The sequence below is a fragment of the Cinclus cinclus genome, chromosome 1, assembly GCF_963662255.1.
Source record: "Cinclus cinclus chromosome 1, bCinCin1.1, whole genome shotgun sequence".
NCBI classification, from domain to species: domain Eukaryota; kingdom Metazoa; phylum Chordata; class Aves; order Passeriformes; family Cinclidae; genus Cinclus; species Cinclus cinclus.
Genome location: NC_085046.1, coordinates 28,445,970 through 28,473,640, shown reverse-complemented (window position 1 = coordinate 28,473,640; position 27,671 = coordinate 28,445,970). Strand labels below are relative to the sequence as shown.

At 36.5% G+C, this 27,671-nt stretch overlaps 1 protein-coding gene across 1 annotated transcript in view; it reads left to right on the top strand.

Annotated features, from left to right (window-relative positions):
* AGMO (alkylglycerol monooxygenase) overlaps window positions 1-27,671 on the top strand; it is a 192,260-nt gene that overhangs the window by 13,029 nt on the left and 151,560 nt on the right. Inside the window, exon 3 of the mRNA XM_062495363.1 lies at window positions 7,281-7,432. Within this exon, the coding sequence (XP_062351347.1) occupies window positions 7,281-7,432 (152 nt within the window). The remainder of the gene's footprint in view (window positions 1-7,280; window positions 7,433-27,671) is intronic.

The following is a 27,671-nucleotide window of genomic DNA, read 5'->3' as shown; positions in this document are numbered from 1 at the left end:
TTTTTAATGTGGTTTGCATAGATGAACTGATTTGGATTAAGTTAGTAAATTAGTTACTCCTGTGTGGATTAACGATCCTAAATTCTTACTTTATCTCTTTAACAGAGTTTTATAATTTTGGTGTAAACCATGCTGTGTCCTCCAGTAAGTCCAAATCCATCTGTGCCCAGTAAAGATGCTACTACTTCCTGCCTGGTCTCTCATGCTCATCACTACCTCCCTAATCCCCTTTTACCATCTGAACCCTTCCCAGGCGTATCAGCAGCCTTATCTTCAGAGGCTGAAACTGTAGAATTGAACTGTAGATTTTGGTACTCTGGTTCCATTTGTTTGAAGCCTATTGGAAAGCACAGGTGGGCACAGCACGGGAATACCAGTGAGGCAGTGCTGCTTTTTAATGATGACTAAGGAAAGATCTGAGCCAGAATTTGAATCTCTAGAGTTTCTAATGAAATGACATATGGGCTACCTTGCATTACAAGGAAGGATTTGGGAGAGCTTGGATATTCTCAAACTGAGTGAAACAACTGGTATGTTCCATAATGTTCTACAGATGGCTGTATTTCACATGAACCTGTTAGGGATCCAGTTGCTCTTTTAGGTTGTAACCTCTTACACAGAATGTATATTTTTCTACATCCTTCGTATTGTATCATGGTCTTTTTCTGTACAGTGGAGCCAGTAAGTAGCTTGGTGATTGCCCATTCTTAATGTCAGAGCCCAGCTTTACACCTGCCATATCTTCAGAAGCAAAGAGAAGCTGTCAGGGTAAATTTTCAAATATACTTGTGCTCTTCTGTGAATGTACGTACTGTGAACTGAATTTACCCTTAATGAAAATATGGTATTAAGTTCAGTAGTCTCTGTAGCTCACAAAATATACCGATTTCTCAAATCCATTAAATGCTGTGCAGATTTTTTATTCCGTGTTTTTTGTATTTTCTTTAAGCTAAATTGTGTAATTTTTACACATTTTAAAAAATAAAAACCTCTAAGAAATTGCTTCTCTATAGAGTATCCTTCTGACTGAAGGACATCTCTGCTAAACAATGAATTAATCTTAAATCGGGACTCCACTAGATGGAGCACAGGGGTAGCATTTTTAGAGCTGGCCAATCTAGTTTCTTGGGTCAACACTTAGAAGTTAGGAAGATTGGGCAAAAATGTCTCTTAATGATTCTATAAACCAGTGTTACAGATCTGAAACAAATAGACTTTCACTACTGTGTATCATGGACAGAAACAAACTGTCTTTTAAAACATTCAGAAATATGACCAAAGGAGTTCAACATAAATTCTCATGTAAATATTTTTCCTTATTTCATCATTTGATGTATTACGATGTTTCACTGTATTTCTGTAGACCGTGGGAACTCTTAGCAGTTTCTTTGGTTTTTTTTGAACCTATCTAGAATCTGAGTTGAATAGAATACCCTTTTCTCATTACTTGTTTATATGTGACCTATGAGAATATTACAGGCTTGTTCCCAACCTAACTTAAACTATAATGCAAATTTATTCATTTCAGTGGAACAACCAAGCAGGACAGATCAAAATCAGACCCTCAATTGGAAAAAGGTTCTAGTAAAGCATTTTTATTAAACTCATGTGGTGATATTTGTACAAATACTGAAAAATCAGGGGCACTGCCTTGTAGGAGATGACATTGTAGAATATTCCAGTCTGGTGTATCCTGAAGATACTGGCAGAATTTAGTGCCCCCAGTTCTGGGGAGGTATAAATAGGTGTTAAAAAAATACAACTTCCATTCTTATGAAAGAAGAGGAATAAGCCAGAAGCTCAGTATTACCGAAGGTTTTAAACTAGGCTTTTTAGTAGTATAAAGATACTGTGTAATTAAAAGTATCTAAAGACCTTGTATAAATTTAGGGCATAATGAATTACTGCTGTGGATTATATCACTGAAGGCATGAAAATATCTCTGTTGTATTTTTAGTTGATGCAATTAAAAATTTACTTGTTTATAAGCAAAAATAAATAAGTGACTTGGGTTATGTTGCAAGACTAGAATTTATTAATAAAAAAGTATAACAACATTGTTGCTATTTTTCTTCCAACACCTGTTGTTTCACATTTTATTCCACCCACTACTGTAAATTAATATTAGTGTCATAAATTACAGGATAGAAAGTGAAGAGCAACAGGAATAGGTTTGGTGAATAAAAGGGGAGCTCTGTCAGGCAAAATATTTTGCAATACTGGGTACAATACAACTAGTAAGGATACCTGAGTCACCTCCCTTTTACTTCATTTTGAATTTGATATTTTCTTTTGTCCTTGAGGAAAACTGGAGCTTTATATTGTTTAAGCTTAAATGCTGGAGAAGAAAGCCATGCTGAGGAAGAGGAGAGGCTTTGATTCAGCTTTTGTGTCTGGTGGGAACATTTTCTCAAAATGTAGGTGCTATTTCCTGTAATCAAGGGTTTTCCAGAGCCTGATAATAATTTCCCAGCTGTATCATTTTGGTGAATTATATTTTAGCCTTGGGTTATTTCATGACTGGTTTTGCATATTAAGAATGGGAGAGGAGATCATATTCATCTTGATGATAGAAAACAGGGAATAGAACTCCCACAGCTCCCTCTCCCTTTCCCTCCACCTTGTGGAAAGTTTGGCTTTGTGCTAAAGCGTGAAAAAAGCCTTGACTGCAGTGTGTCAGGCATATTTCAGCTCGATTTGTGTCAACCCTAATAAGTCAGCTGACAAGGTAATAAATTGGGTGTCCGTTCAAGACCTGGCACCTGTACAGGAAATAAAAGGGGATTTCAGTTGCAGCAGATTTGCTTTGTTTTGCAAATGGATCTTAAGGCTCCTCTACCTCCAACCTCCTTCTTCTCTTTACTGAAATCATGCTATCAAAATGTTTATTTCAATTGTAGCTGGAGCCAGTTTTTCATCTGGAAAAGAAAGCTCTATGAGTATGCTTGGAAATGGAAATTATTTCCATTCTGAAATAAAACCTTACAGAGCATTTAATTATTCATGTATCTTGCTGTTATATAAATGGTCTGAATAATTTCAAATTATTGAGAAACTGCCTTTGTTCAGCATTTTGAAACTTTACATTTATATAGTTTGAATCAGGCTAGGAAAACAGAATTTATTTAACCCAGGGAAACTGTATTAGTAATATCTCACTATTTTTAATGATAATATAACCTTGTGACCAGGGTGTCTTAACATGCTTCCCTCTGTGCCTGACCTCTAAGAATGCAAGTCTGTTACAGCCCTTGAGAGCAGAGCTTTTTGTAGGTCCAGCTGTAGGGTTGTGTTTTTAGCTCAGGGGCACCAGGTCAATTCCCAGTGTGACGTGAGGTGGTGACTGCAATAGTGGTGAGAGCTGAGGCAGTTTCCTTGGACTTTTGGTACACAGATCTTCCTCCATGCTTGGAAAAGAGACAACTCCTCCTGTCTCTGACCCTTTTCATTTTTGGTGGCTGTCCTGGGCACCATGGAAGAACTTTCCTAAAGGTGCGGTTTCAGGCTCTATGGCTGGAGGAAGCAAAACAGGACCTTGTATTCTTTGAAATGGGCAGCTGCCTTTTCTTCCAAATGAATTTCTTCCACCTTTTCCCTCCTTCATTATTCCACAGGGATCTAGAATAAGTAGATCTTCATTTCCACATGGAGAGTTCATCTCCCAGAATTTCCTTCTTGGACTTTTTTAATTAGAGGAAGTGATAATCTGACCCAGTGGAAGGTGAAGGGGGAAATGGTTTATTAAAAACAAATATTATTGCCATTAATTAAAGTACTTACAATCTTTAGAAGCAAGGAGACAAGAACTCTCAAGGTCATAACAGTTGCCTAAGTGTGCTTTGCACATAATAAGAAAATTTTCATCAGCAATGTTCAAAATCCAAGGAGATAAATCTATGGAATGTATATAATAAATTTTTCTATACAGTCTATCTTTTTTAGAATTTATTACTCTTTATGCAGAGGATTGGACTAGATGACAAAAGCCTTACCTATCCACTTCTGTCACATTTATGCTTACAATATTTAATTGAGGAAAACGTTTTCTTAATTTCTCTTAGTATTTTCAAGAAGTGAAAAAGGAACTTGAGGGAAAAAAGAGGGAATATAAACCTTTACAACTCCAAGTGAACTTTAGGAAATGTAATTGAATGCAAGTTCTGGTCTTTCCTATCACACTGTAAATTCAAAAAAAAAATACTTAGTTAAGCAACTCTTCTTTCTCCAGCACTGCTTAGTAATATGATGGATTGCTCTAAATTAATTACAGTAATCAGCTAACGTTATGTGCTATAGAGTTGTGATTCAAGCATGAAGGAAAGAATGTACAGCAATTGCATATATAAAAAATGTGTTGCAGGGTTAGCTCAAGGTTTACACCTTGGCCTCAGCCTGTGGAAAAAAAAAAAAAAAAGCACTCGAGAGTGAAATACTGAAAGCTGATCAAAAATGGAGGAAATGTTCCAGGTCACATATCTTTGGATGTACTGCAAAGGCATTATATGTTAATAAAAGCAGAAGAATAAAGTAAGAAAACAGTACCTAATAATAACTGATACTCTATGTTGCAAGAGGTGTTTTAAATTTCCTGGTCATTGAAAAGATGTTAAGAAATGCCCATTTCTTTGTGTTTGAATAATATCTGCTCCCTTCTGACCTGTTGTGAATGGATTGAGAATTTATACTGAACTTTACAGATTCCTCATGATGTGAATTGCAAAAATCCGCTTGGACATATATAATCTTCTTTAAAAATATTTATAGAACACAGCTCTTATGAAAATTAAACATGTTCCAGGTGGGTATGGTCCACCTTTTGAGCATAGCCAAGTTGTTTTTGAAGTGGTAGGTACACCTGTCCTTGCTAGTCTAGAGAAATTCTTCATGGTCAAGCTGCTAAAATGAAATGAAATTTCATGAGGTTTGTTGGATCTTGTTTTTATTCAAGAGAAAAACTTGTATATTATAGTAAAGCTGGGAATGAGCTGTAGGTAAGATGTACACTTGGCTGTGGAAAAAAATATTAGTTCTTATCTTCCTGAGCAACAACTACTTGCAGTGCTTCAGCTCTCAGGATAAAATGGTGGATGTGATACTATTATGCTTGCAGGTTCTAATTGGGAGGTTGGGATTTTCAGATGACTTTTTTTCTTCCTTAATAATGAAACTAGCACCACAGAAACTCAAGGTGTGTTCTTCTAACTTTATTCAAAACACTTATGGGAAGAGGTGCTAATGCCGGGAGTATAAAAGCTCTGAATGGATGTCTTTGCAAAAAGGTGAAGTTGAGCTGTAGCATGGGGGATGGCTTGCAAGCTGAAATAACCATGTTTTTGCTAAGCTTTCCTTCTCTTTCAGTGCAGCTGCCCAGAAGGACAGGGCATAGCCAGACTGTTTTCAAGGATGTTTTCCAGATGTGTGAAAAAAAAGTCTTTAAAGGGGAAAGAGTATATATCCTTTTTGAGTTTTTCAGATTCTAGTATTTTTGTGGCCATGCTGACAACTGTACTGAAAATAATCTTACTGAACAAAAAAAAAAAAAAAAAAAATTAGACAATAAAGGGAGTGCATTGAAAGAAAACTTCTGAGAAGTGGTACTGAGGCCAGAATGAGCAGATGTGGACAGAGGTGCACGAATAATCTTTCAGCAGATTCCAATGTAAGGTGAAGTTATAGATGAGACTAAAGTGAAAGAGAGATGTTGGTCTGTCCTTTGGCTGAGATTTTGCATGGCTGTAACACTTATATGCAGTTTGTTACCACTTCCATTTAAGTAGTGTCTAAGGTGTGCTATCTGCAGTGTTCTTTAGAAGCTCCCTGAATTTGTATCCCAGAGTATTTCTTCCACTATGAATATGTTTTATAGGTTTCCAAAGTCTTGCATGACTTTGTACAAAGGTGTTGCTGAGAATTTTCCCACCTCCTCCCCACAAAATAGCAGCAGCATAACATCTGAGAACTACGCTCTGTGTGTGTGTGTGTGTGTGTGTAGTTATCTTATTTCTTACTCTTAGGCCCTAAACTGAGGTGAATTTCACCCACTGATATATATAAAAAAATAAATATATATTTGTGATTTTCTATAATTAGTAGCTTTCTCTTAGTTCTCTTTTTTTTTTATATTTGCTGCTTTTCAGAGGCTGATGCAATTCAGTTCACCACTGTTTCACTACATTTTCAGCAACACAACAAAGGAGAGTAGGTGTGAGGAATCTGCTACAAATCCTGCTGTGGAATGGTTTCTCTACAAAATTGCCAGTTTAAATATATATCCATTTGCATCTGCTGCACCATTTTACAGCTACCTAAGCCAATTGTCACCTGGGCCATCCCAGTGCCTACAGCCTCTCACCATTCATACCTGGGTTTAATGCTTCCTGATTCGTCCAAAAGCTCACCCAGCAAAATCGAAATAATTTCTTCAGAGGTAGTTCCAATTGGTGAAAAGAGGTGGTAGAGAGCTGAGGAGAGGGTGTGACCATGGTAACCCAAATTTGTATTAATCTGAGCAGCTGTGGAGAGTTAATACTAGGTTTTGCCTGCCCATTCCAGAGCTACTTTCTCCTTCTCCTGGTCTCAGGTGTTAGGCCAGGGGCAGCTACTCTGTCCCTGTAGTCTGGGAACTCGGCAGCAGTAAGAGCTTCTGTCTGGTGGCTTTCCTTGCTTTTGCAAGTTCATGATTTTTTTTCTTTCCCTTTCTCAGAATTGTGCCATTTCTCTCTACCAATTGCTCTTCCCCTTCTTTTCAAAGTCACTGGTCTTTGTCTCCTCCTGCTGCATTTTTACTCTTTTAAAGTGAAGCAATATGCTAAACAGATCAAACATTTCACTGCTCCCAGATATCCTGTCCCCTTCCATGTTCTTTCTTGTAATGGAAGCAGTCAGGGTATTTTAATGTAATACATTAGTGTTTCAACATAATTGCTGGTACACTTAAGTCACTTCTGACTTACTAGTTAGGAAGTATGGGTTTCTTCCAGAGTTGGGAAACAGGAGCACCATAATGCATGCAGGGCACAGGAATGCTTCAGCCTTTGAGCGTACCTAATGCCACAACATGGGTGGTGAGTGGGTGGGAGTTGATTTTAGAAGTCTTGTAGGCACTTAGCAAAGGTTCCACAGAAGTCAGTAATAGCGCTACGTGACAGAGGTTGAAGAATTTGGAGACTGGTTTTATGTATTGTAAAAAGACTTCCAGGTGGTAAATTGTAAATATATAAAAGGTTCTGAAATTAAACCTGACAGAATTACTGATAAAAATTTCTGGATCTCTATTTCAGTGTTTTATTCAGAAGTATTGAGTTAATGAGTTACATATACGTATGGGATAACTACAGACTCTTTGAACTGCCCTGGGACTCACCATGGACATGGTATTTGACACTTCTGGGAGTGGACTTTGCATACTACTGCTTTCATCGCATGAGCCATGGTAAGACTTAACAAGTTTTTCATGTTTGAACATACAAAATACATTAGTTATCTATTAATAAAGCAAAGTATTCACTTTCTTCCTATACTTAATCTGCTCTAAGCATATATAGCTGCTCTTTTTCCCAAGGGTTAGCAAGGATAAAATTCAAGCATGAAAAACAGTTAATGCATCATACTCTATACAGTAAACACAATTTTGTGAAAGGAGTATCATTTTGAAAGTAGTTCAACAGAGAAAGTGAAGTATCATGGAAAAGAAGGTAAGGAAAAAAATAGTAAGTACATAGAAATTTGTGTTCAATATCCTTATATACCTGTATGAAAACTACAGATAACTATTTCAAAAGAATCTGGTGGATATAGAAACTAGAGCAGTAAAAAGCAAGGTGGCCAAAATAATGGAGCCTGTCTAAATCATGTCAGCCATTTCTGTACATACATGTCTGTCTCAGTACATATTTCTGTTCTCTAGTGAAAATAAATATCAGCACTAGCCTTTTATACCCTATCTGAAAATGCAATAACACTTTCTATCAATCTTAGTTCTGGGCCTAACCTAAGCCTGTAGCAGTGAAATAAAAATCTTTTTGTTCTTTAAGAGGTTTTGGACTGGGCTTCTCAATGCCTAGTACCCAGAGCTCACAGAAGCTGTGGGATGTAGTAATGATAGTTGATGTAATGTGCTTTCAGAAAGGGAAAGTGCTCTGCCACCAGTAGGTCAGTGGAATACATGGAAATAGGTGAGAAAGGAGCCTGAGCTGCTGCAAGCAGTGGAAGAGAGGAAGGGTCCCTCCCAGGTGGGGATGGCAGGCGGGTGTGAGAACAATGCAGGGTGGGTGTAAAGGGATAACAATGGTGGGGGGATGTGGCGGGAGGTGAGGAAGCAGGGGGAGCTGGAACAATGTGTCGAGGGGGACATTATGGCCGGGAGCTGGGAGCCCTGCGTGGGTGTACGGAGACTGGGAATACACTTCACAAACAATGACATTAACAGTGCTGGCAGGGCTACAGCCTCAGGCTGAGAACTGAACCAGAGCCGGAGGCTATTCCTGCGTTTTAAAATAAAAATAATTGCCTTTAAGTGTTAGAAAATCACTAGCTTGGCTGTGCTTTCTCTGGAGTCAGTGGTAAAATTCCCACTGGCAGACAAGGGAACAGGGCCATCTCTCCACTCTCTAAAGCAATGGATGTATTTCTGTTCCTGCAGCAACTTTGCATTTACTCTTCTCTGTTTTTGTTTTTGATGGAATAGTTTGGAATTAATCTCAGTAGGTGTTCTAGAAATAAAATGCAAACCAGTTCTATATGTAATGGACTTGAAGAAACTAAGAAAATGCTGCTCTTAAGAAGGTCAGTGCTGAGCTATTCAGTAAATGTTAATTTACTCTTCAGGTTACAGAAATATTGTTCGCTGTTAGATCTGTGCTACTTAGCAGGGAACTGATGAAACATTATAGAAAATCACTCTAACTGGAGATTTTAGTTTAACCAACACTCTTCTCTGGTCAAACAATGATGAAATCTGTAGCACGGCAACACAGCTGCAAAAGTCAGCTGCATTGGAAGTTGCTGAGGAAATTCAAGGAGATGGTTTTAAAAAGCCATGAAAAATGTCTTTGCAAATTGAGAAGAAGGGGCACTGGAAAAGTTGCTGGTACAAGCAGACAAAACACACCTTTGCGCTAGAAAGTGACAGGGCCTGGTGATTCACGCTTGGATCTTACAGCAAAGTTAAAAATTAATAGCACATGTATATCCCAGGAAGTTCAAGCTGTGTGGGCTAGCCGTAATTCTTTCAAACTGAAAAACTAAAATTCAGATACATTTTTCAGTTGTTTCTTAGAACTTGATATAATTTTGATACTAAGAATTATCATCATCATGTAGCTTTTGCCAGCTGCAAGCAATAATTTGGTAACTCAGTCTCCTGGGATGTTTACTACCTTGTTTCATGTTGTCCATGAATAACTAGATTTTTCATTCTATTATTTCATAAATTGTCTTTAAGCACCACAGATTTTAAAGTTTCTTCTGTAGGAGAAACCCTGTTTTGCAATATAAAACTTTTACACAGCATTTGAGGAAATATTTTTTCCTCTTCACTATATGCATGTAATAGCTATTATCCTAAACTGAAGTTATACAGCAACAAAAGGAAGTATTTTTAGGTGTGATCTCATTTTGCAGAGGATAGAGTTATTCTAAGTATGTACTTGTATTTTCCATTGTTTGCAGTAGCCACTGAAAGGTTAGAAAATAAAATGCTTCACCACTTATTCCAGCATTCTTCTGGGTCTGATCCAAAAGCCATGGCAGTCAATGGGTCTACTTAGACACTGTTCTTTCTTGTGGTATTTTAATGAATTTATAAATCAATGTAACTTTTCCCTTTGTTTCAGTAAAAACTCCTGTTATAACTGTACTACTAAAAAAAGTATGCTGTAAAATCACAGGTTTTAATTTAAATTTTTATTTTTTTTTCTTTAAGGGAAGGATATGTGTGGGTTTGAAGGATTTTTACCAGGTATTTTAATCTAGCATATATGGATTACTCCTCAAGTTTCCTTTCCAGGTGCAGAGACCTTGTAGTGTTATTCCTGCTAGTAAGGGGGATTTGGTGGTCCCAGAGCAGCGCTCAGCCCCAGCACACCCTCCCCGCACCCTGGCCTCACTGATACTCCTGTTGCAGACAAATAACGGCAGTAAGGAATTTGGAGGCTCTGTAAACTGATTTCTTCAGCAGCCACACCTTTTAGTCACAGGGAGATCTAGGGCACTCCAGATCTGTGCAAAATCACGGTGGGGGTGCAGAGCCCAGGTCCCAGCTGTGGGTGTCTGGTGCCCAGCTCGGCTGTGGGGGGCTCTGCCGGACCCAGGGCCACCCCTGACCTGAGCAGGTCCCTTGGCAACAGCTGTGTGCTGAACCCTGTGCTCCAGTGGGGAATAGTGGGGACTTGTAAGGCTCTGGTGCTCTGTAAGGGAGTAGTTCTTAATCTACACTTCCTGGGGGATCACATCTTGAAGAACAGAGTGTATTTCTGTCAGGTGGGGACGTCTCCTCTCCTCTGTCAGGCCCTGGAAGAAGCTGTCTCTTCTTAGCAGCAGCTTCCAACACCTCTTCTTTTGTTCCCCTTTACTGCTGGGGAATTTCCATTGCTCCAGTGTCCCTCCCCTCAGACAACCTGGGAGAAGCGAGTTTCCTTCGGCAGGGCCAACCTCCGCAGCAGCTGCATTGTTCTGCCTGGGTCCCGGTGGCCGGTGTCAGCCGCTCGCCCCATTGTCCACTGGTGGCTTCCAGCCGTCCTGCGGGATACGTGACATGGTCCCTGTCAGCGAGAGGCTGAGCCAATATGAGCTGATGGTTCAAGTTACATCTGAGGTCATAAAATAGACCTCGACTGATGAGTATATCCTCAGCAGATTCTACAGCTGCTACATAAAATTTTGAGTTAATGGTGTGTCTTTTAATAATTCTGAATTTATTTACAGTGGATGAGAAATGAGCCTTCTACACCAGGTGTATTGTAGAGCAATAGACTCCAAGCTTCTAAAATTCTCCCACCCCACAAGACTGACCTTTTGGCCAAGGCCAGCTTCTGAAGGGTCAGAGGACAAGGAAAGAAACCCATAAAGCTAATGTCAACATTGTCCTTCAAAAGACTGTGCCTCAGACTGTGGCAAAATGTGTCAGCTGAGGATGTTGAGAAATTTTTCCTTCTAAGACTTCAAATAAACTGAAGTTTTGTGAACTTTTCAACTCCTGTTTTAAAGAACTTCTTTTAAAGGGTGTTTCTCTTAGCCATGGCTTACATTGCTTCTGCCTCTTCTCCCAGTGAGCATCTTTTGTTACAGTTCCTTCAGCAGCAGAACTGATTTCAGAAGTTTCTGGCTGCTCTTTCCTACACCATGCTGCAGTTCACAACCCACTCAGTCCTGAAAAAAACATCATGCATGGATACTGTGTGCATAAGATCACTGAAATAAACCATGTTAAAAAACAAGGTTGTGTTGCATTTCTTTCTTAACATTTCAACTCAGTAGTCATAGGGGTCAACTTAGCCATGGAGCAGGACATAAGCCAGATGTGCTAGCTGAGAATCTATGGGATTAAGTGGAGACTTGAGAGAGAGCAGACAATTTTCTGAGTCAGAAGTGCACAGGCAGGTAACTCATTGTTTTATAAGGAGCCAGAGTGGCTAAACTGGCACAGCTAGTATCTCAAGATTGATGCCATTAAAATAACTGGAATGTGCAACAGTAAAGCCCAGTCCTGTCCTTTCTGATAATTATATATGTATTGTGTAGTAAAAATAATCCTAATATATTACTGGACAGCAGTGCAATACTGTTTGTTGCATAAGGAGATTAATTTAACCTTGTTAAAGGAAAACAGAGCTCAAAGGCTCAAAGTCTCTTCACCATCTATATTTGCTGATAATTTTTGGAGGGTGTATTGAAATTATATGATTGAACTATCTTTATTTATCTGATCCATTCCTTCCTTTGAAGTTCCTCTTTCATCTGGGTTTTATAATGTACTTGTCTGAACTCAGTATATTAGCATGGAGTTGTTATGGGGATTTTATATTAACAATTGATACTATATTGAAGTAATTTTTTATTTAAGGGGTTTTGAATTTATGGAAAATTCATTATAATAACATGATGTCTGACTTTTCCTACAAGGCTTGCTTTTCAGGAAAACCTGTATTCCCCTAGAAATAGAGCAAATTGTAATGCTCTTTCACATGCCAAGGGGGGACGGGGTTGGGTGGTGGTGGTGTTTTTAGGCTTATTTTTGCATCTGGGAAAATGTCATTGTTTATTATTGTCATTACCTGACTAGAAATTCAGTACTGTATTGATTATCCAAAATGAAACTAATTTAATTTCACCCCAGTGAAAGATAGAAAATGTTGGGAACTGTCAAGTGACTGGATGAGGCTCTGCTCTTTTTCTTGTCACAGCTTATGTTGATTGCAAGGGGAATTGATACACAATCATTAAGAGACATTAAGAGAAACATATTCTCTTCTTGTGAATTACACAGAAAACCTTTTTTTTGCTGTTCTGTCGGTTGTTTATTCTTATTTTTTAAACAGGCTTGTGAGAGCAGGATATTAAAATGCTGTTCTTACTAGGCTCACAAAAATTGCAAAAGCAATAGCAGGTTGTCATATTTTCTATTCCATCTTCTGATTGATTCTAGTCTAATAGATGCAGACAATACAACATGAATTCAAAATAAGTACGTAGTTCAGGTGATTATGACTCATTCACTGCCATTCAAATTGACTGTCAATAAACTACATCATTTGTTATTTCTGTATGCTTTTTTTTGTAACTTGTCTTTTACCATTCTTTTATGTTTTTACAAGAAGAGGTGCTCCTTTACTATGTGTCTTTTATTTTTTTTTTAGTGGACACTGAATTTGTAGAAGACCAAAGTCAATGTTGTCAACTCAAGATGTTGCCATTTGTTTTCATATTAAAACATACATTTTGTTGAGAAAGTTCACCTGAAAACTAAATCAGCTGCTATGAGGCTTCCTGATCTGGAATGTCTAGGGTCCCATAAAATTATAGGAGCCTGCTTGTATTGTTTTCAGGTTGTTATTGTTCATAACAAGTTCCTGTTGTTTGAAAGACTGATTTCTTGTATACTGGCAAGAATAATGTCCTGATATGAAGTGAGGTTGACTCATTTAGTCTGTTAATTTTATTGTGGCATATGCAGATAGTTAAAGCCTCTTCCTATTTTACTTTACACAATGTGAGATAATAACTGATTTTTTGAAAATTCTCTGTAACCTGAAGAGCTCAGGAAATAAGAGGGAATCCACTACAGAGTTTTTGGTTAATTTTAATTTCTGAATATCCTAAAGACATTTATGGGTGAATGGGTTTTCTAAGTACTTTAAATGTCAGACATAATTAAGAATAATGGTAGTAACAAATCTGCCAATAGGTTGAATGTCAGACAAAGTGGTTGGCTGTGGATTTTTGTCTCTTTCTAGCTGCTGTGGGATGTGATCTGGAGTGGGAATACAATGTAGTGAAGGGTAGGACATGTCTTATTGCTAAAGGTGAGGAGTTCAACTCCATGGCCTGGGTTCAACACTATTCTTGCCATGATTCTTGTTGGTTTTCTGTAAATATCTGGTAATTGGGTTTTTCCTGCAGGATGCTGGGAGAGATAGGCCTGACTGTTATGAATAGGATCTTGATATGAGTACAAAAGCAATCTTTTTTATTTTTTATTTTTCTGGTTCAAGAGACAATGTATCCTTTAAATAGCATGAAGTGCATGGTAATTAAAGTGTGAGCTGACTATATTATGACACAATTTTTATGCTAAAATTTTCAGGTGGTAATTGCATCTCCTCTCAACATCATTCATCTTCTTGCAAGCTGCCCAGTACAAAATGAAAAAAGAAACTATTCCTCCATTTTCCTTGTTTGTCATTTTATGGTTGGGAAAGTGGCTAGCACAAGGTTAATAATCTTTTGTAACTATTACGTATTTTCCTACTTTGAGAATTTACATAATAGATTGGCATTCTAGAGGCTCTCTATATAGATATGCATTAGTTAGATGTATGGATTTCCAAAGTGTAGAATTTCATCTTTTTTCCTACCTGCAGTGCCTGGATTTTTCCTGAGTGCACTAACTAGGGAAAACATTCTGGATCAGCTTGTACAAAAGCAAGTTTGCAACATGCTTTTTCAGTAAAACATTAGAAAATATGGTGAAGTGGGAGAAGAAAGTTTGTTATAAATCAGCATGGGTTGGCCTTTCAGAAAATCAGCTGTCTTCACACATTTGTATCCTTGGCTATTGCTGCCCTCTAGGCTGTGTTCAAATTTTAAACACAGAAAAAAAATCCATTTCATCTGAGTGGAGATGTGAATATGAAAGCGTCCAATTCACTGTGCAGAGAAACAGTTCATTTGACATACCTTTTCAAGTGTGCTACTGAAAACCAATGAAATGGTGCATAACACTTGTATTTTGAAAGGTATTATAGAACATAAAGTAAAATGTAAATTATCCAAGTTTTAAAGTGAATCTTTATGTAGTTAGTGAGTCTGGAAGAGGAGACGCTAGTTCTTCTGCAATTGTTTGGAGATAGTATTATAGTTTTACCTTAAACAAGGTTTGAAATAGCTCTCTTATGCACTGTTTGGCTTCCTAGATGTTACAGAACCACCTTCAATCAGGTGACTTCATAAGTTGAAGAGATACAACTATGTTTGGTAGTTCAGCTACTCATTAAGGGAAAGAAGTCCGGCTATGTCTATCTTCTCTTCCTTTTTCCTTTTTTTTTTTTGTCTTAAACTTTGAATATATATCTTATGCTAGAAACTTGTATATCACATCTAAGTGAAAACTCACATGAGAATGTATATTTCTGTTTCCCTTGATTTAATTTAAAGTCATGTTACTTACTTCAGCTAAAGGTTAATACCTACTTCCTGAAGAAGTTTCAAAAAAATCACTTACTCTAAGCTAATTTTAAAATGAAACCAACTGAAGTGATTTTGGAAATACCACCTCAGTTTATAATATAGCAGCTGCACACACTGTCTTGCTAGAGGACTATGTCACCTCCATGTTTTAGCAATCTGTTGAAATCAGCAGATCAGCAGTGAAAAGTACAAAATACAACAACTGTTTTTGATCTGTGATTTGAAACTGTGATTGTAAGGAATTAGAGTTTGAGTAAAAGCATATTCCATATAATTCATCAAACAGCCAGCAATGGTAACTTTTTTTTTTTGTCACAGTTTTAAAGCAGAAGCAGAGGCCTAGAGGAATGAAAGGCATTGTTAAAACAGCCCATTGAGATACTTGTGCTTTCTCTGTTACAAAAAACAAATGTTTTTCTCCTCCTGTGCTCGTAAAAATTGCCTGGTCATTATTGCTCTATCAGTCTGTATAGTTTTATCATGGAGAAAGAAATGAACAGAACGGTATCTCTGCACTTCCACTCTGAAGCAGCACTTTAGCTAATATGCACTGTGAAGATGCAACATTAAACAGCTCTTTTGAAATTTCTTTTCAAACTATGTGGAATTTGGCTTTGGAGCCTCTTGACAGTCTACCTGAAGGGAAACGTTCCTGTGGCACGTATGTGACTCTGTGGCTGGGACATGTGAAGTGGGGACGCAGACCCAGCTCTCCTCCTGGGCAGATGTGCCACTCTGAAGGGCTTGGAATCACATTTCTTGGAATCACAGCAAGACATGGCTAAAATATCCCATTTCTGAAGTGTTAGGACCAAGGACAGTAAGAAATTTAGAATGCCTTTTTGACGCAGAATAAAAGAGCATTCTGTTCCAAGCCCCAAAAGGCAAGCTTTTCTTTTCAGGATATTACTCAGCTTTCCAGAAGCTGAATGTCTGTAACAATTTTCCTTGCTTGCTAAAAATCTAGTGAGGTCATTACAATTTAAAACACTTTATTTTACATTTCAAGATTGGCAATTAGCATTTAAAGTGTGTCTGGAGCAGACAAAGCATTTTTGTATCTGGCAATGCTCTTTGCATGTGTGTTTTCTTCAATGCATCTTTATTGCCTTAATAAAGTATTTAAACTGCCAAAACTGCTTTTTGAGTGTAGGAATGGCAATATTTTCTGCATCACACTCTATCTGAATTGATAGCATACTGGTGGAAGATGTAACTTAATAAAAATACCCACCAGCGTTTTTTCCTTTTTCCTTTTTATTAGTAGCTAAAATTATCAGTAAATCCTTTTCAGGTGTAACTTTTTTTTTATAACCTACACTATTTCTCAATTAATTTTTCTCAAGGATTAGTAAATGTCAAACCAGAATTAATTAATCAAAGCTAACTATTTTAAAAGTAAAATTACTTTTTTATTCTAAATGAAGAGATGCTAAATAGAACGTAAACGTCCTGTTGCAAGAAGATACCTACAATGTTCACGTGTATAAAGAGGTATGAAAGACAGGTATCCTAAATAAGAGTCACTCAGATGCTTTACGGTCTTTGTAGTTGGATTTTGTAAATTATTTGCATTTAAGCACTAGATGATGGCCTCTGGGCTACTTATTTTGAGGGCTACATGGGAACAGGTAATTTCTTCTTGCTGCTGGGAAACAAAAATTGTGACTAATCAAATCATTGGTATGTATTTGTGAGGAAGGGCAAGATATTGTGGGGTCCAGGAGGAGAATTCTTGATTCTATGTAGTTGTTAATTTTTCAGAAACCCTTGAAAGCTTTCCTTCTGAAAAAACTGTGGCTATTCTCAGCCTTTCTGATGAGGACATTACACACCCTGACAGTAAAATGGTGTGGCTATTGCTTCAGACAGTGCAGGGCAACCTAGACATCTGCCCTGTAAAACACAGGAGAGATTTTTCCCGTCCTACTTTTAACTTCTGTAAAATTAGAATACCTTTCTTCTAATTCTTTCCAATTTAATGACCAGATATCGTAAATATCACTGTCATTCCAAGCATACATTGCCATTTTATTTTTGTAAGTTCAGGAGGGGCAAAGCTATTGCTAAGTAAGGAAAGGGAAGTGCAGACTCTCAGCCTGTAATAACACTATGGCATGTGACACTTTTTCACCAGAAATAATTTCAGACATCAATGATGTCATGTTCATGGCTTCCATCAGCTGGAAAGTGGCCTGTTAAATTGAGACAAAAAGGTAGGAATTTATTGATTTTACACCACAGTGGTGTAAGGAAAAAATATGCTTTATATGTTCATCATATATTTTACATGCTTTTATGCTTTCTTTTATTTTATTCTAAATTTTAGTCACTATTAACACATACAGATGCTGAGATCCTAACATTTTGTAGTTATAAAAATAAAATCTCATATTTTTTAAAATGTGATAAACTATACTGTGTTACAGAACTAAAAATAAAAGGAGTTTTTCACCCCAAACTGTCTTTTAATTTAATGTACTTCTGACTGGACATTAGGATACTAAAACAATCCCCAAACAATATGAAAAAGGAACTCTTCCTGAGTTGTTTGTTGGTGAGAATGGATGTGAAGCAGGAATAAGTGAACCTGTCAAAGCCAACACTCAAGTCTTTCATACTATTTCCAGCTTTGCTCTTCTGATTTCTCTTACCCCCTCATGCTAACATGACTTTTTTTTTTAATTTTGACTTTTTTTTAAATGACTTTTTAAAATTTTTTTCCTACTTAAACATGGGGGGTATATTTTGTTTATTTAAAGTTGAAATATATATCTAAAAGTATTATGGAGAAATGCAGAATTAAGTATGCAAGCTTGTTATATCATTAGCAGATTCCCTTGGACCATATGGTTAAAATGAATCTGAGTCCTGAACACTTTGCAGTATTCCTATGGGACAAATGACAGTATGCAAAATGCTCACAGTAGACATGTAAAATAAATCCATGCTAATGATAGAATTTAAAAAAAACCATAATATTGATGTTTTCTCTTTTGTCTTTAAATATGGGTATGATTATTACATTTGCCTCTCTTGTAAAAGCACTTCACCAAGCAGAGTTAGATTGGAAAGCATGAAGCTGGTTCAGAGAAATTATTGCGAAGAAGTGCATGCAACCTCAGCTAAACAAAAAATTCAAAAAAACTCTTTACGTGGTTTGAATTTTTCATTTATTGTCTGAAATTGTTTGCGAAACAATTTCAGATTGGATATCAGGACAGAAATAGGGAAACTTTAAATACAGCAGTGTCTTTAAGTTACTGAACTGTAAGAATGAACAAACTTGATTCAGAAATTATTTACAATTTCCTTTGCTCAATATCTATCTTTGGTGATAATAATTAGGTCACTTAGGGTGCTTTTTTTCGTAGTTAAACTGCAAATATTTTGGAATGGAGATGAGCTTCATTGATTGCTTCCATGAAATGTGTAGAGTAGCATAAACAGATGATAAGAATTTCCTAAGGCAATTACAGAGCAATGGACATACTCAGGGATGAATTCTTCAGGCTGATACCTTCAGACCAAAGGCAGTGCTTCCATTACATTAATTCTGCAAGTGAAGTTTTTGTTGGGGTTTCATTTTTTTTGTTGGTTTTTTGGGGTTTTTTTTTTAGGAAATCGTACATTTCTTGTTTTTTGTCTATCTGAAGTTTAGTTGGCATAAATTTTGCTATATAATTTATTCATAAATCAGTCTGTATTCTTACTTGTGATTTGAGTATATACTGGAAGTATGCAATATATATATATATATGGCTATGTGTATATATATATATATGGCTATGTATATATATATATGTAAAAGCCTCTTTCAAGGTATAGGATGTTTTGCATGCACTGCAGATACAACTGTATTATTACTTCAATTGCATATGTATGCTCTCTGTGACTACAGAAGTACATAGTCACAGAATAAAAACCACAGTCAGAGGAATGCAGACTGCTTATTTTTATACTTACTGATATCCCAGGGAAAAAGGTAAAAAAGCAGTTTATAAAACCTGGACAAAAGAAGGATGTAACTTTTTTTTGTACTCCCTTGGGCTAAATCTCAGCTGAAACAACTGACAGTTTTTGGACTTACTGAAGGAAATGATGAGTGAAGATAAATATCCAGATGTTTTCTGGCCAGATGTGTAAGGTTACATTTTGGAAAGCATGAATTCTCTACCTGTGTCTCCTGAGAGGGAATTTGTAAATAGTAAATGTGTTATATTTTTATTTCTACAGTTTGGGAGGAAAACCAGGTTTCAAAGTAAAACTTTGTTTTGCCTTCAATGTAGTGTTGTAAGAACAAATGTAGGTTGAACACAATGATTTGCACAGCATGCAAGTGGGATTTTTTTAATAGACATTATGTCTGCATGGCTAACTTAGCACCCTTTGTGCATAGTTTTTAATTCAGGGGAGATGCAGTTTATGGAACTGTCTTGATTTTCCAGCAGTAGGATAGAGGTGTGTCAAGTCCCTGAAAGTTTCCTATATTCTATTCCCATGTTTCAAACTTATTATTTACGGCAATACAAAATTCAAAGCTTGACTTTTTCCCCTCTTGCCCCCGTCTACACTAAGTCTCTCCTTTCCCACCTAACACAGATCTCCTTTTCAAATAAATATTTGGAAGTGGCTGCCTGTTCATACAGCAGCACAGCTCACCTCAGCCTGTGCTTGCTCTCAAGCTAGGGAAGAGGAAAGAAACATCTTGTTAAAGTCAAGTAAATAACTTAGCTGCTAGGCAGTAGAAAAATATTGGATTTGATTGTGTATTATTCCCACATGGGTGAGATATATTTAAAATTGAAAAGGAAACCACCTCCCTTAAAGTGACAGATTTTCAAAAATTGGCAGCCAATTTTCACCTATAATTGTACTTAATGTGGAAGGGATTTTCCTCTGCTGATGAGGGATAAGAGGGTCTTGCCACCACACTAGCAGTGAGGCAGAGGAGGCCCCTGCCAGCATGTAAAATTTTTCAGATATTCCTCCACTTCCTTTGGCTAAAGATCTCTGGAGGGCTGGAGACTGCTTCAGTGCATGGGAGATGATTAAATAATTTATTTGAACTCCCTACTCTTTAGGAGCTCCAAAACAAGCATGTCAAGAGTGAAACTTTAAAAAACAAAACCAAAAATAACAATAACAAAAAACCAAACCAGCAACAACAAAAAACCCAAAACAAAACACACACACACAAACACGCATTAAAAAAAAAAAAAACTTTCACCAAAACAAACAGCACCCCCCAAAAACCCCCCACCAACTTTTAGGGCTATTCTTCTGCTGCGCAGGCAGTATTGCAACATGTTGCAGCATGTTCTAACACTCCACATTGCCTTAACTGCCATTGCCCACAATTTTAAATGCAAGCACCTGTAAGGGTTTTTATTTATGTGCTTATGTAGACTTATTTTTGTGTTCCCATTCAGCCATTTTATAAACATTAGAAAATATAACAGCTGTATAATTACAGGAACCCAGCCTTTTCCTCCTTAGAAAACATAAAGAGCTTTCCCAAATACTTGTTTTGAAGACGCAGGATTTACAGCACCAAATTTCTTTAATGACTTACTAATTTCTTCTCAGTCATGTATGAGGACAAATACGAGCATGGCCTTAAGATTGGCAATTGTAAGGATGTAGAAATAATTTTTCTCAATTTCTGTATAATGATCAAAACATTGCTGGAGAGTGTTATTTGCTCAGGATGAGGAAAGATGTTAAAAAGTTCAGAGAGAGTGTGGAAGTATCATCAGATGCAATTCTTGCTGAGTCTTTGCATACAAAGAGTGAAGGGGAGCTGTTCAGAAGAGAGAACAACAAAAGAGATGAAGAGTGACCATGAAGAAACAGTGACTAGAGAAGTGGCTTAATTCTGTTCTTGGGAGTTCAGCCCTGCTCCTAGGATAGCTGCTGCTCCCCATGAAGAGAGACCAAATTGCTGGCCTCTGGGAAAAAAACTCTTCAGCTAAAGGTTGGTTAACCAGGTGGCACTTGGCAGCTACCCTAGCCCATCACTGCAGCTATGGCAACACAGCTCCCAGGGGAGGCAGGGGCTCTGGACTCTGCCACCACTTGCAGCTGTGGCTTCCTTTTGCAGGTGGGGGAATTAGAGAACAGACTGACAGTCTGTTGTTCAGATTTGCTGCTCAAACTAGTAGTTTCTCAACTTGCCAGATCTTACAATATCTTCCCCTCTCTCAAAAACTTTTTGTTTTGTGGTGTTGGCTTTGAAATAATTATGAAAATATTTTTCCATGGCTTTGATTTTTGTGCCTATAGGATTTATTTGGGATTTTTTCTGCTTCTTGGAATGAAATAATTTTAGTAGTAGTTGTAAGTTGTTTTTTTTTCTACAACTCACAAAACTAACAAAAATGTTTTTGTAAGTTGTGACAACAGTAGAAGAGCTAAGAAATTTTGGATATCACAGCGATTAGAAGGAGAAGCCTGGGACAGGCAAAGTGGGGTGCTTTCAAATGGAAAATACTGTATGTGCAAGTCGAATATGAAAGCATTGCTGATGGAACAGAAGGATGTGACAGAAAACAGTAGGCATTGAGGCAGTACAGGGGAATACATGTAGAGTCAGGATGAGTTTAGGAGAAGTGAGGAAATTTATGATGGACTGATTTACGGCTACTTCATGGCAAAGTTCAGGGATAAAGCCCTGTGCTATAGAAGGCTTGCTGTTAATTAGAAAATTAGTTTGCACCAAAAAGGAATGGAAGTCTTTATATTAGACACTAAGAAATCCTGTAATAGCTAAAATATACTTTTGCCATAAAGTTGGGCAGCCCTGTTTTGTCTGCTGCGAATACTGTAGTTGCTTCCCAAATAGTTGTGCTTCTAAAGTTCATGATTGCCCAGAAAATATAATGATTTTACAATATTCAGAGCTAGCAATAGTAGTTTTTAGTGGATGAGTTGGGTAAAATTCCTCTCTACACTGTTAACTCTAAACTGTTATAAAGGAAAAGTCAATGGCAAGTAATAAAAGACTATACTTTTATGTATACTATGTATATTATTCTTGTATACTTTTTGCTTCTTTGGAGAGATCTAAGATTTTTTCATTTGCTTATGTTCAATAAAAGGCTGAATTAATATTTTTTCGTTATGTACAGATTTATATTTATTAGTCAAGTAACACAAGCATCCCTTGAGAGGTGCGCTACTGAGCATTAATGTAATTGCTGAAAAGTTTCACACTTTGGTTTTTTTTTTAGTTGGGAATAATATCCAGTATGTAGTGGGGTTTTGTGTGAGGTGATGGCACAACATTTTACATATTAATCAAAGTAATTCACAGAGCTTACTTCATCTTCCATTCTACTAGGATATGGTTACTACGCAAATAATTTTAGGACAGGAAGTAAGAATAATACTGTAATTAACTGAAATTGCAGGAGAAGCTAGGTAGTCAGAATGTAATTATGCAATGCAGAACTCAGCCAGGAAACAGGATTAACTCTCCTGTTCTTTTGAAAAATGCCAGATGATTGCTAATATTTATAAATGGTTTTTACACATCAACTGAGTGATGATGCCTGTGACAGAGGAGCTGCCTTTAAAATTATGCTAAGTGGTTGGTTCCTCTCTGACTCAGTGATAAAGATGCTTCCTCCAGAAGCAGCTGTTAAATTTCCTTTTTGCAGCACAGATTTCCTTAACGGTGTCACATCCAAACATCAGCCCAATCTCTATTAATTTGTCAGAATTAATTTGTTTGTAGCATATCCAAAGTAAAGTCAAATTGAAAATGACTGAGTAAAACTTTTATTTTAAGAAAAAAACCCCAGAAGTGCATGTTGTGTCTGTTATATCAGACACTGACAGAGGAAAGTTCAGTGTGGCAGGTACTGCTTGAATAATGAAATGCACAGTTATCTCTAACTTTCAAAGGGTTACTAGACCCCTGCTAACTTTGGTAGAAAATGTTTATATAACCTGTATCATTGCTGAAAGTGTTTGCAATATGGTTCAGAAGTAGAAGCAGCAGAGGTAAAGTCAGAAATAAACTGTGCCAGAAGAAATAGAAAGCAGGATTAGCTACTGAGTAAAGAGGACTGAAATACAAATGCAGGGAATGATACCTCATTCAGGAAGAAGTTCACTATATGTGTGATTTGTTCCAAAGAGAGATTTGGAATGCTAATTGAAACCAAAGTGTTGCGGGCCCTAAGTTTGACTCAGGTAAATGCTGTGTTGGCAGCAGCTTTGAATGCTAAATTCTGGCATGGTCAAATGAGTGAGAGTGAAGTCCAGAGTGTAGCTATTCATTCCCATACTTGAACCATAGCAACCTTTATTGCAGGCCTGATGTTATGCTCAAGGCAATTCACCTTGGATTATTACGTTTACTTACTATTTTTACAAATTTGTTTGCAATATTTCTAAGGATTTGAAATTTAAATTATAGAGTACTATGTTAAACTTTGAAAGATTTTACAGTTGTAAGCTATTTTGAGACTAGTATTTATTTTAAAGTAAATATTAGGTTTTTTCTTCTAAATTACCGTTCTATTCATAACTGAGAGTAACTCCATGAGTTCTTTATAATCCACAAGGGTGATGCACTACACTGACAACATGATGCCCATTAAATGTTTTGTTAAAGAGGGCATTATATAATGCTGATTACAGTCTAGTATAAAATACTTATAGTACTACAATCTTACACTTGATATATACATATATATTCATATAAACAAGAATATTTGCAATGCAAATTAAAATTGTTAATTCGACACCTAATTTTACCATATTTACTAAGTTATTCTACAGGGTAAAATCCCAGTAAATCCTCTGCCCTCTTCATGATCTTGAGGGGTTTGTTCTGCTTTTGGCATATATATTTGGATGGAAATAAGATTTCAGCAAGCAGCATTATTTACATTGCCTGCCTAAGGGACAGTCTTTCTGATCGATTAGCATCCTGAACTCGGGATCTGAGTTACAACAATTCTGTACCTTGCTTGAAGGAAGGGTTAAAGTAACCAAAAGGTTACTTCTCCCTTTTTGGGCAGAAAGTGCCCAAAAGTTTCCCCTTAGTGGTGAGCAGATCAGCAGAGAGATACAAAATGTTAATCCTTCGTACTCACTAAAGTATGTCTGACATCATGATCTTAATTCTTCAGAATCTCTTAGGGAAATGCTTGCCAAGACTGTAAAGAAAATGTTTTTACACGCAGCCTTACTTTGTTCTGACATTTATGCAAGGGCACAATTCTCCATGAACCTTTTAGTCTTCCTCTTCCTTCGGAGCATAATGAAAGGAGCCTATTCATCCCGGTCTCTTGGCATTTTTGTGGAAAAATAATAGTTCAACTGCACAGGCCCACTCCTCATCTGAAATATGAGTAAGCCCCGGAGCTGAAGCAATCTGTGCCCACTGCATATTTCTACCAGGTCATTGGACCACTGCCATTGTTAATAAGGTCGAACCCAAACCCACAAATGAAAGAAATAGATAAAAATACATATAAAGTATCAATGCTTATAGTATAAATATACAAAAGATCACATTAGAAAATGTATGTTGTAAAACTGTTTATTATTACATTAGGTTTTAAAATATTTACATTTACAGAAATGGCCCTCACTCATTTTGTAGATGGGGAATATTCCTTTGGGAGCAATAGCAGGATGTTTTCTGTTAACCTCATTTATTTTATTTTAACTAGAAAAGGAAAAACTTTTTTAGCCAATTTTTTTTTCCTCCCCGTAACCAGGTAATAAACTTGTATCTAAAAAAACACTTGCTAGAAAGTGCTGTTATCTGTTTAAAATTTACGGAAACGCTGCATTTTAATGGCACAACAACTAATGCTCAATTATAGAGGAATTCCTCCGGAAGAACAAGTCATGACTGCAAGGGCCAAATAAATCTAGTGGTGTGACATGGATAGTAAAATTTCATAACAATAGTAATGTGAGGGCTATGTTTTCAAAGCAGATTGTGTTGATAGTACTACAGCTGACCTAGCCATGTTTGATTTTGTGTGTATGTGAGGTATAATATTACAAAATCATTGAAGATTGAACAGGGTGACGCTGTGTATTAAGAGAAGACTCGTGAAATTATATCTAGATTAAGAACTTAAAAAATATGTTATAGCTGTAGGATTGTATAAAAAATAAGGAAAATATTATGTTTCTTTCAAAAATCTATATTTCCTCAGATTGGTACCTCATCTGCAGTGTTGTAACTCAAGTGTGTGACCATCAAAATAAAGTAAAACACTTCTGTAATGCCCTCTAAGAAGAAGGAATATTTAAAAATTGAAGGTGAGAGATCACTGAGAAATCTTTTCAAAATGGAATATCATCATATATAATTAATTTAAAAATTGAGTTGCTGCAGGAAGTCTCCAGGTGTAATGTGTAGGAGAAGACTTAAAACTTCACCACTAATGTAAGATGCAAGACTGCTACTGTGATTAGAATATGAGTTAGTAGGGAAATGGGGAAAATTTTCTTAAATATTAAAAAGTGAAATCTGTTGTTTTCAGGGAAGGTGTCTATGTTTAAATGCTTATATATTAAAGAAAACTAAATATTAGTGTATGCTTTTAGATAATATTAGAAGTATTTATGTTGCTGAGAAGTTTTGAATACAAACCTGAAACAAAATTTAAAGCTATTATTTTATTAAAATGTAATATATTTGCTTTAAAGTTCTGAGAAAAGATATTCCATACCTCATTTACTGTTGTGATTTAATTTTTTTCTAGAGCATCTGGTAAAAATGCAAAGCTGACTTCTGCAGGATGTCTGTTCCTCATTTGCATTATGGAAATATGATGGATTAAAGAACCAAAGTTTTCTTACAATTTCAGATTTCCAATTAGATGAGACAGTCCTGGCAATAGAAACCATATTTTATAAGAAATAAGATTAATTGTTTTTAGGAGTATAGGGGTTTTAGATGAGAGAGTTTTCATTGTTTTCATTTAAAAAGTGAATCTTTAATTTTCTACTTGACTGGAGCAATAGTTTTTGTAGGAGCATGATTTCCAATCGTATAAATTCCATACAGGGTGCAGAAAACAGGATTACTTTTCATCTTTAAGAAGCTGAAGAAATGAAGGACTAGACCATTCACTTTACACTTCCTTACTGAATATAGGTAACATAAGAAGCATAAATAAAAATATTATCTCAGAAGTAACTCATTATTTGGTTGCTGGAGGTATAATTTCTTAGCACAGCACAGGGAGTAATTACTGCAGTGAATGGTTGTTTTTCAGTGTCCTGGATGTGATGATGACACTGACATTTTAAAAGAACATGCGTAGAATTCAAAATTGGTTTAAAATAATAGATTCAATTTTCAATCATAATATTAATTTTAAAATAGTAAGTAATCATTCTATAACAAATATCAAATCCTAGATTTTAAAATTTAAGAAAAAAATAATTATCAAGGTATATATGGAAATAGCATCATTTTGAGAGGAGATGCTACACAAAGGTGGTATTTAACCATATCTGTTTCAGCTGAGTATGTATGTGTGTGAGTGTGTTGGCAAGGATTGCAATTAACGTCTGAGAGCTGCTTACATTAGTGCCACAGTGGAGTAACTCTCCACTAGTTCTATGGGTCAAGTGAAAAACTGTTCAAAGTTCCAAGAACTTTGAAAACTTGAAAATTAGGTGACTTGAGGAAATAGTACAAACATAGCTTACCTTGTGGTGGAGAAAATGAAAGGATGGCAAAGAAAGGCTGAATTTCTTAGGAAGGTGTTTCTAGTTTGCCTGACATCTTTGGACAAGGGACTTTGAACAGTAGCAAAGTAAGGACTGAGGAGTGTTGCGGCTGTTGCTTGAGAGATGAGGGTGTCATTTGAGTTGGAGCCTCGTTTACATGTGGAAAAGGTCAACGGAAATGTTACTGGGGATGTGCTGAGGCTCTAGCACTTCCCTGCTGGCTTGGAAGTGAGGGCCTTTCCCTCACTGCCCTGTGACTTGTAATGTACTTCACATCCAGCCATAGTGGAGGAAGTATGGAAAAGTCATCTTTGCAGGAAAAAATGTTTTTGAACATTTTAACCTGTGCACAGTTAATAGATGGCTATTTTTATATGCTTGTGACATTATAAATATATGGAATAATTTCTATTATAAAATGTTTACTTGAGACACATGAAAACTATGAAGGGTGAGGCCACTAGGGTAACAAAATGTATTGTTTCTTAAAAACACATCTTTAAAGTTGAGTCATACAACTGTTGAATGGCAAACAACTTCTGATAGTCAATGTCCTGAAACTTTGAGAGCATCCCTGTGATTTTCGGTGCGTATATTGACTTCAACTGCTACTAAGTGTTACAACTGTTGAGTTGCACACATGAAAATATAGCCACAGAAAATACCTATGCTTTTTTGTAGCTAATATTCATGCTATAGTTTTTTAATGCCACTTTCAGTATATTTTTAATTGTGTTTAATTTTGAAACAATTTTATTTTTTTAAATTATGTTGGTGATATCCTTAGTAGGAATATCTCTTAAACCAGAACCAGAACTCTCAATTTTCCTACCTAAAGGTGAATTGTCAGTCACATATCCAGGTCCTATCTTAGAAGTTACGGACTTATGAATCACTAGTCTCTATTTCTTAATGGCATAACTTGTAAGGTGAGATGAATCAGTACACTGAGATAAGACACAATATGATGAAATTTTCTAAGTCACTGTATTGACCCCAAGCTGTGGTCCTGAGTCAGTGTGAGGATTGAAAGTATATCTATACATCCATAT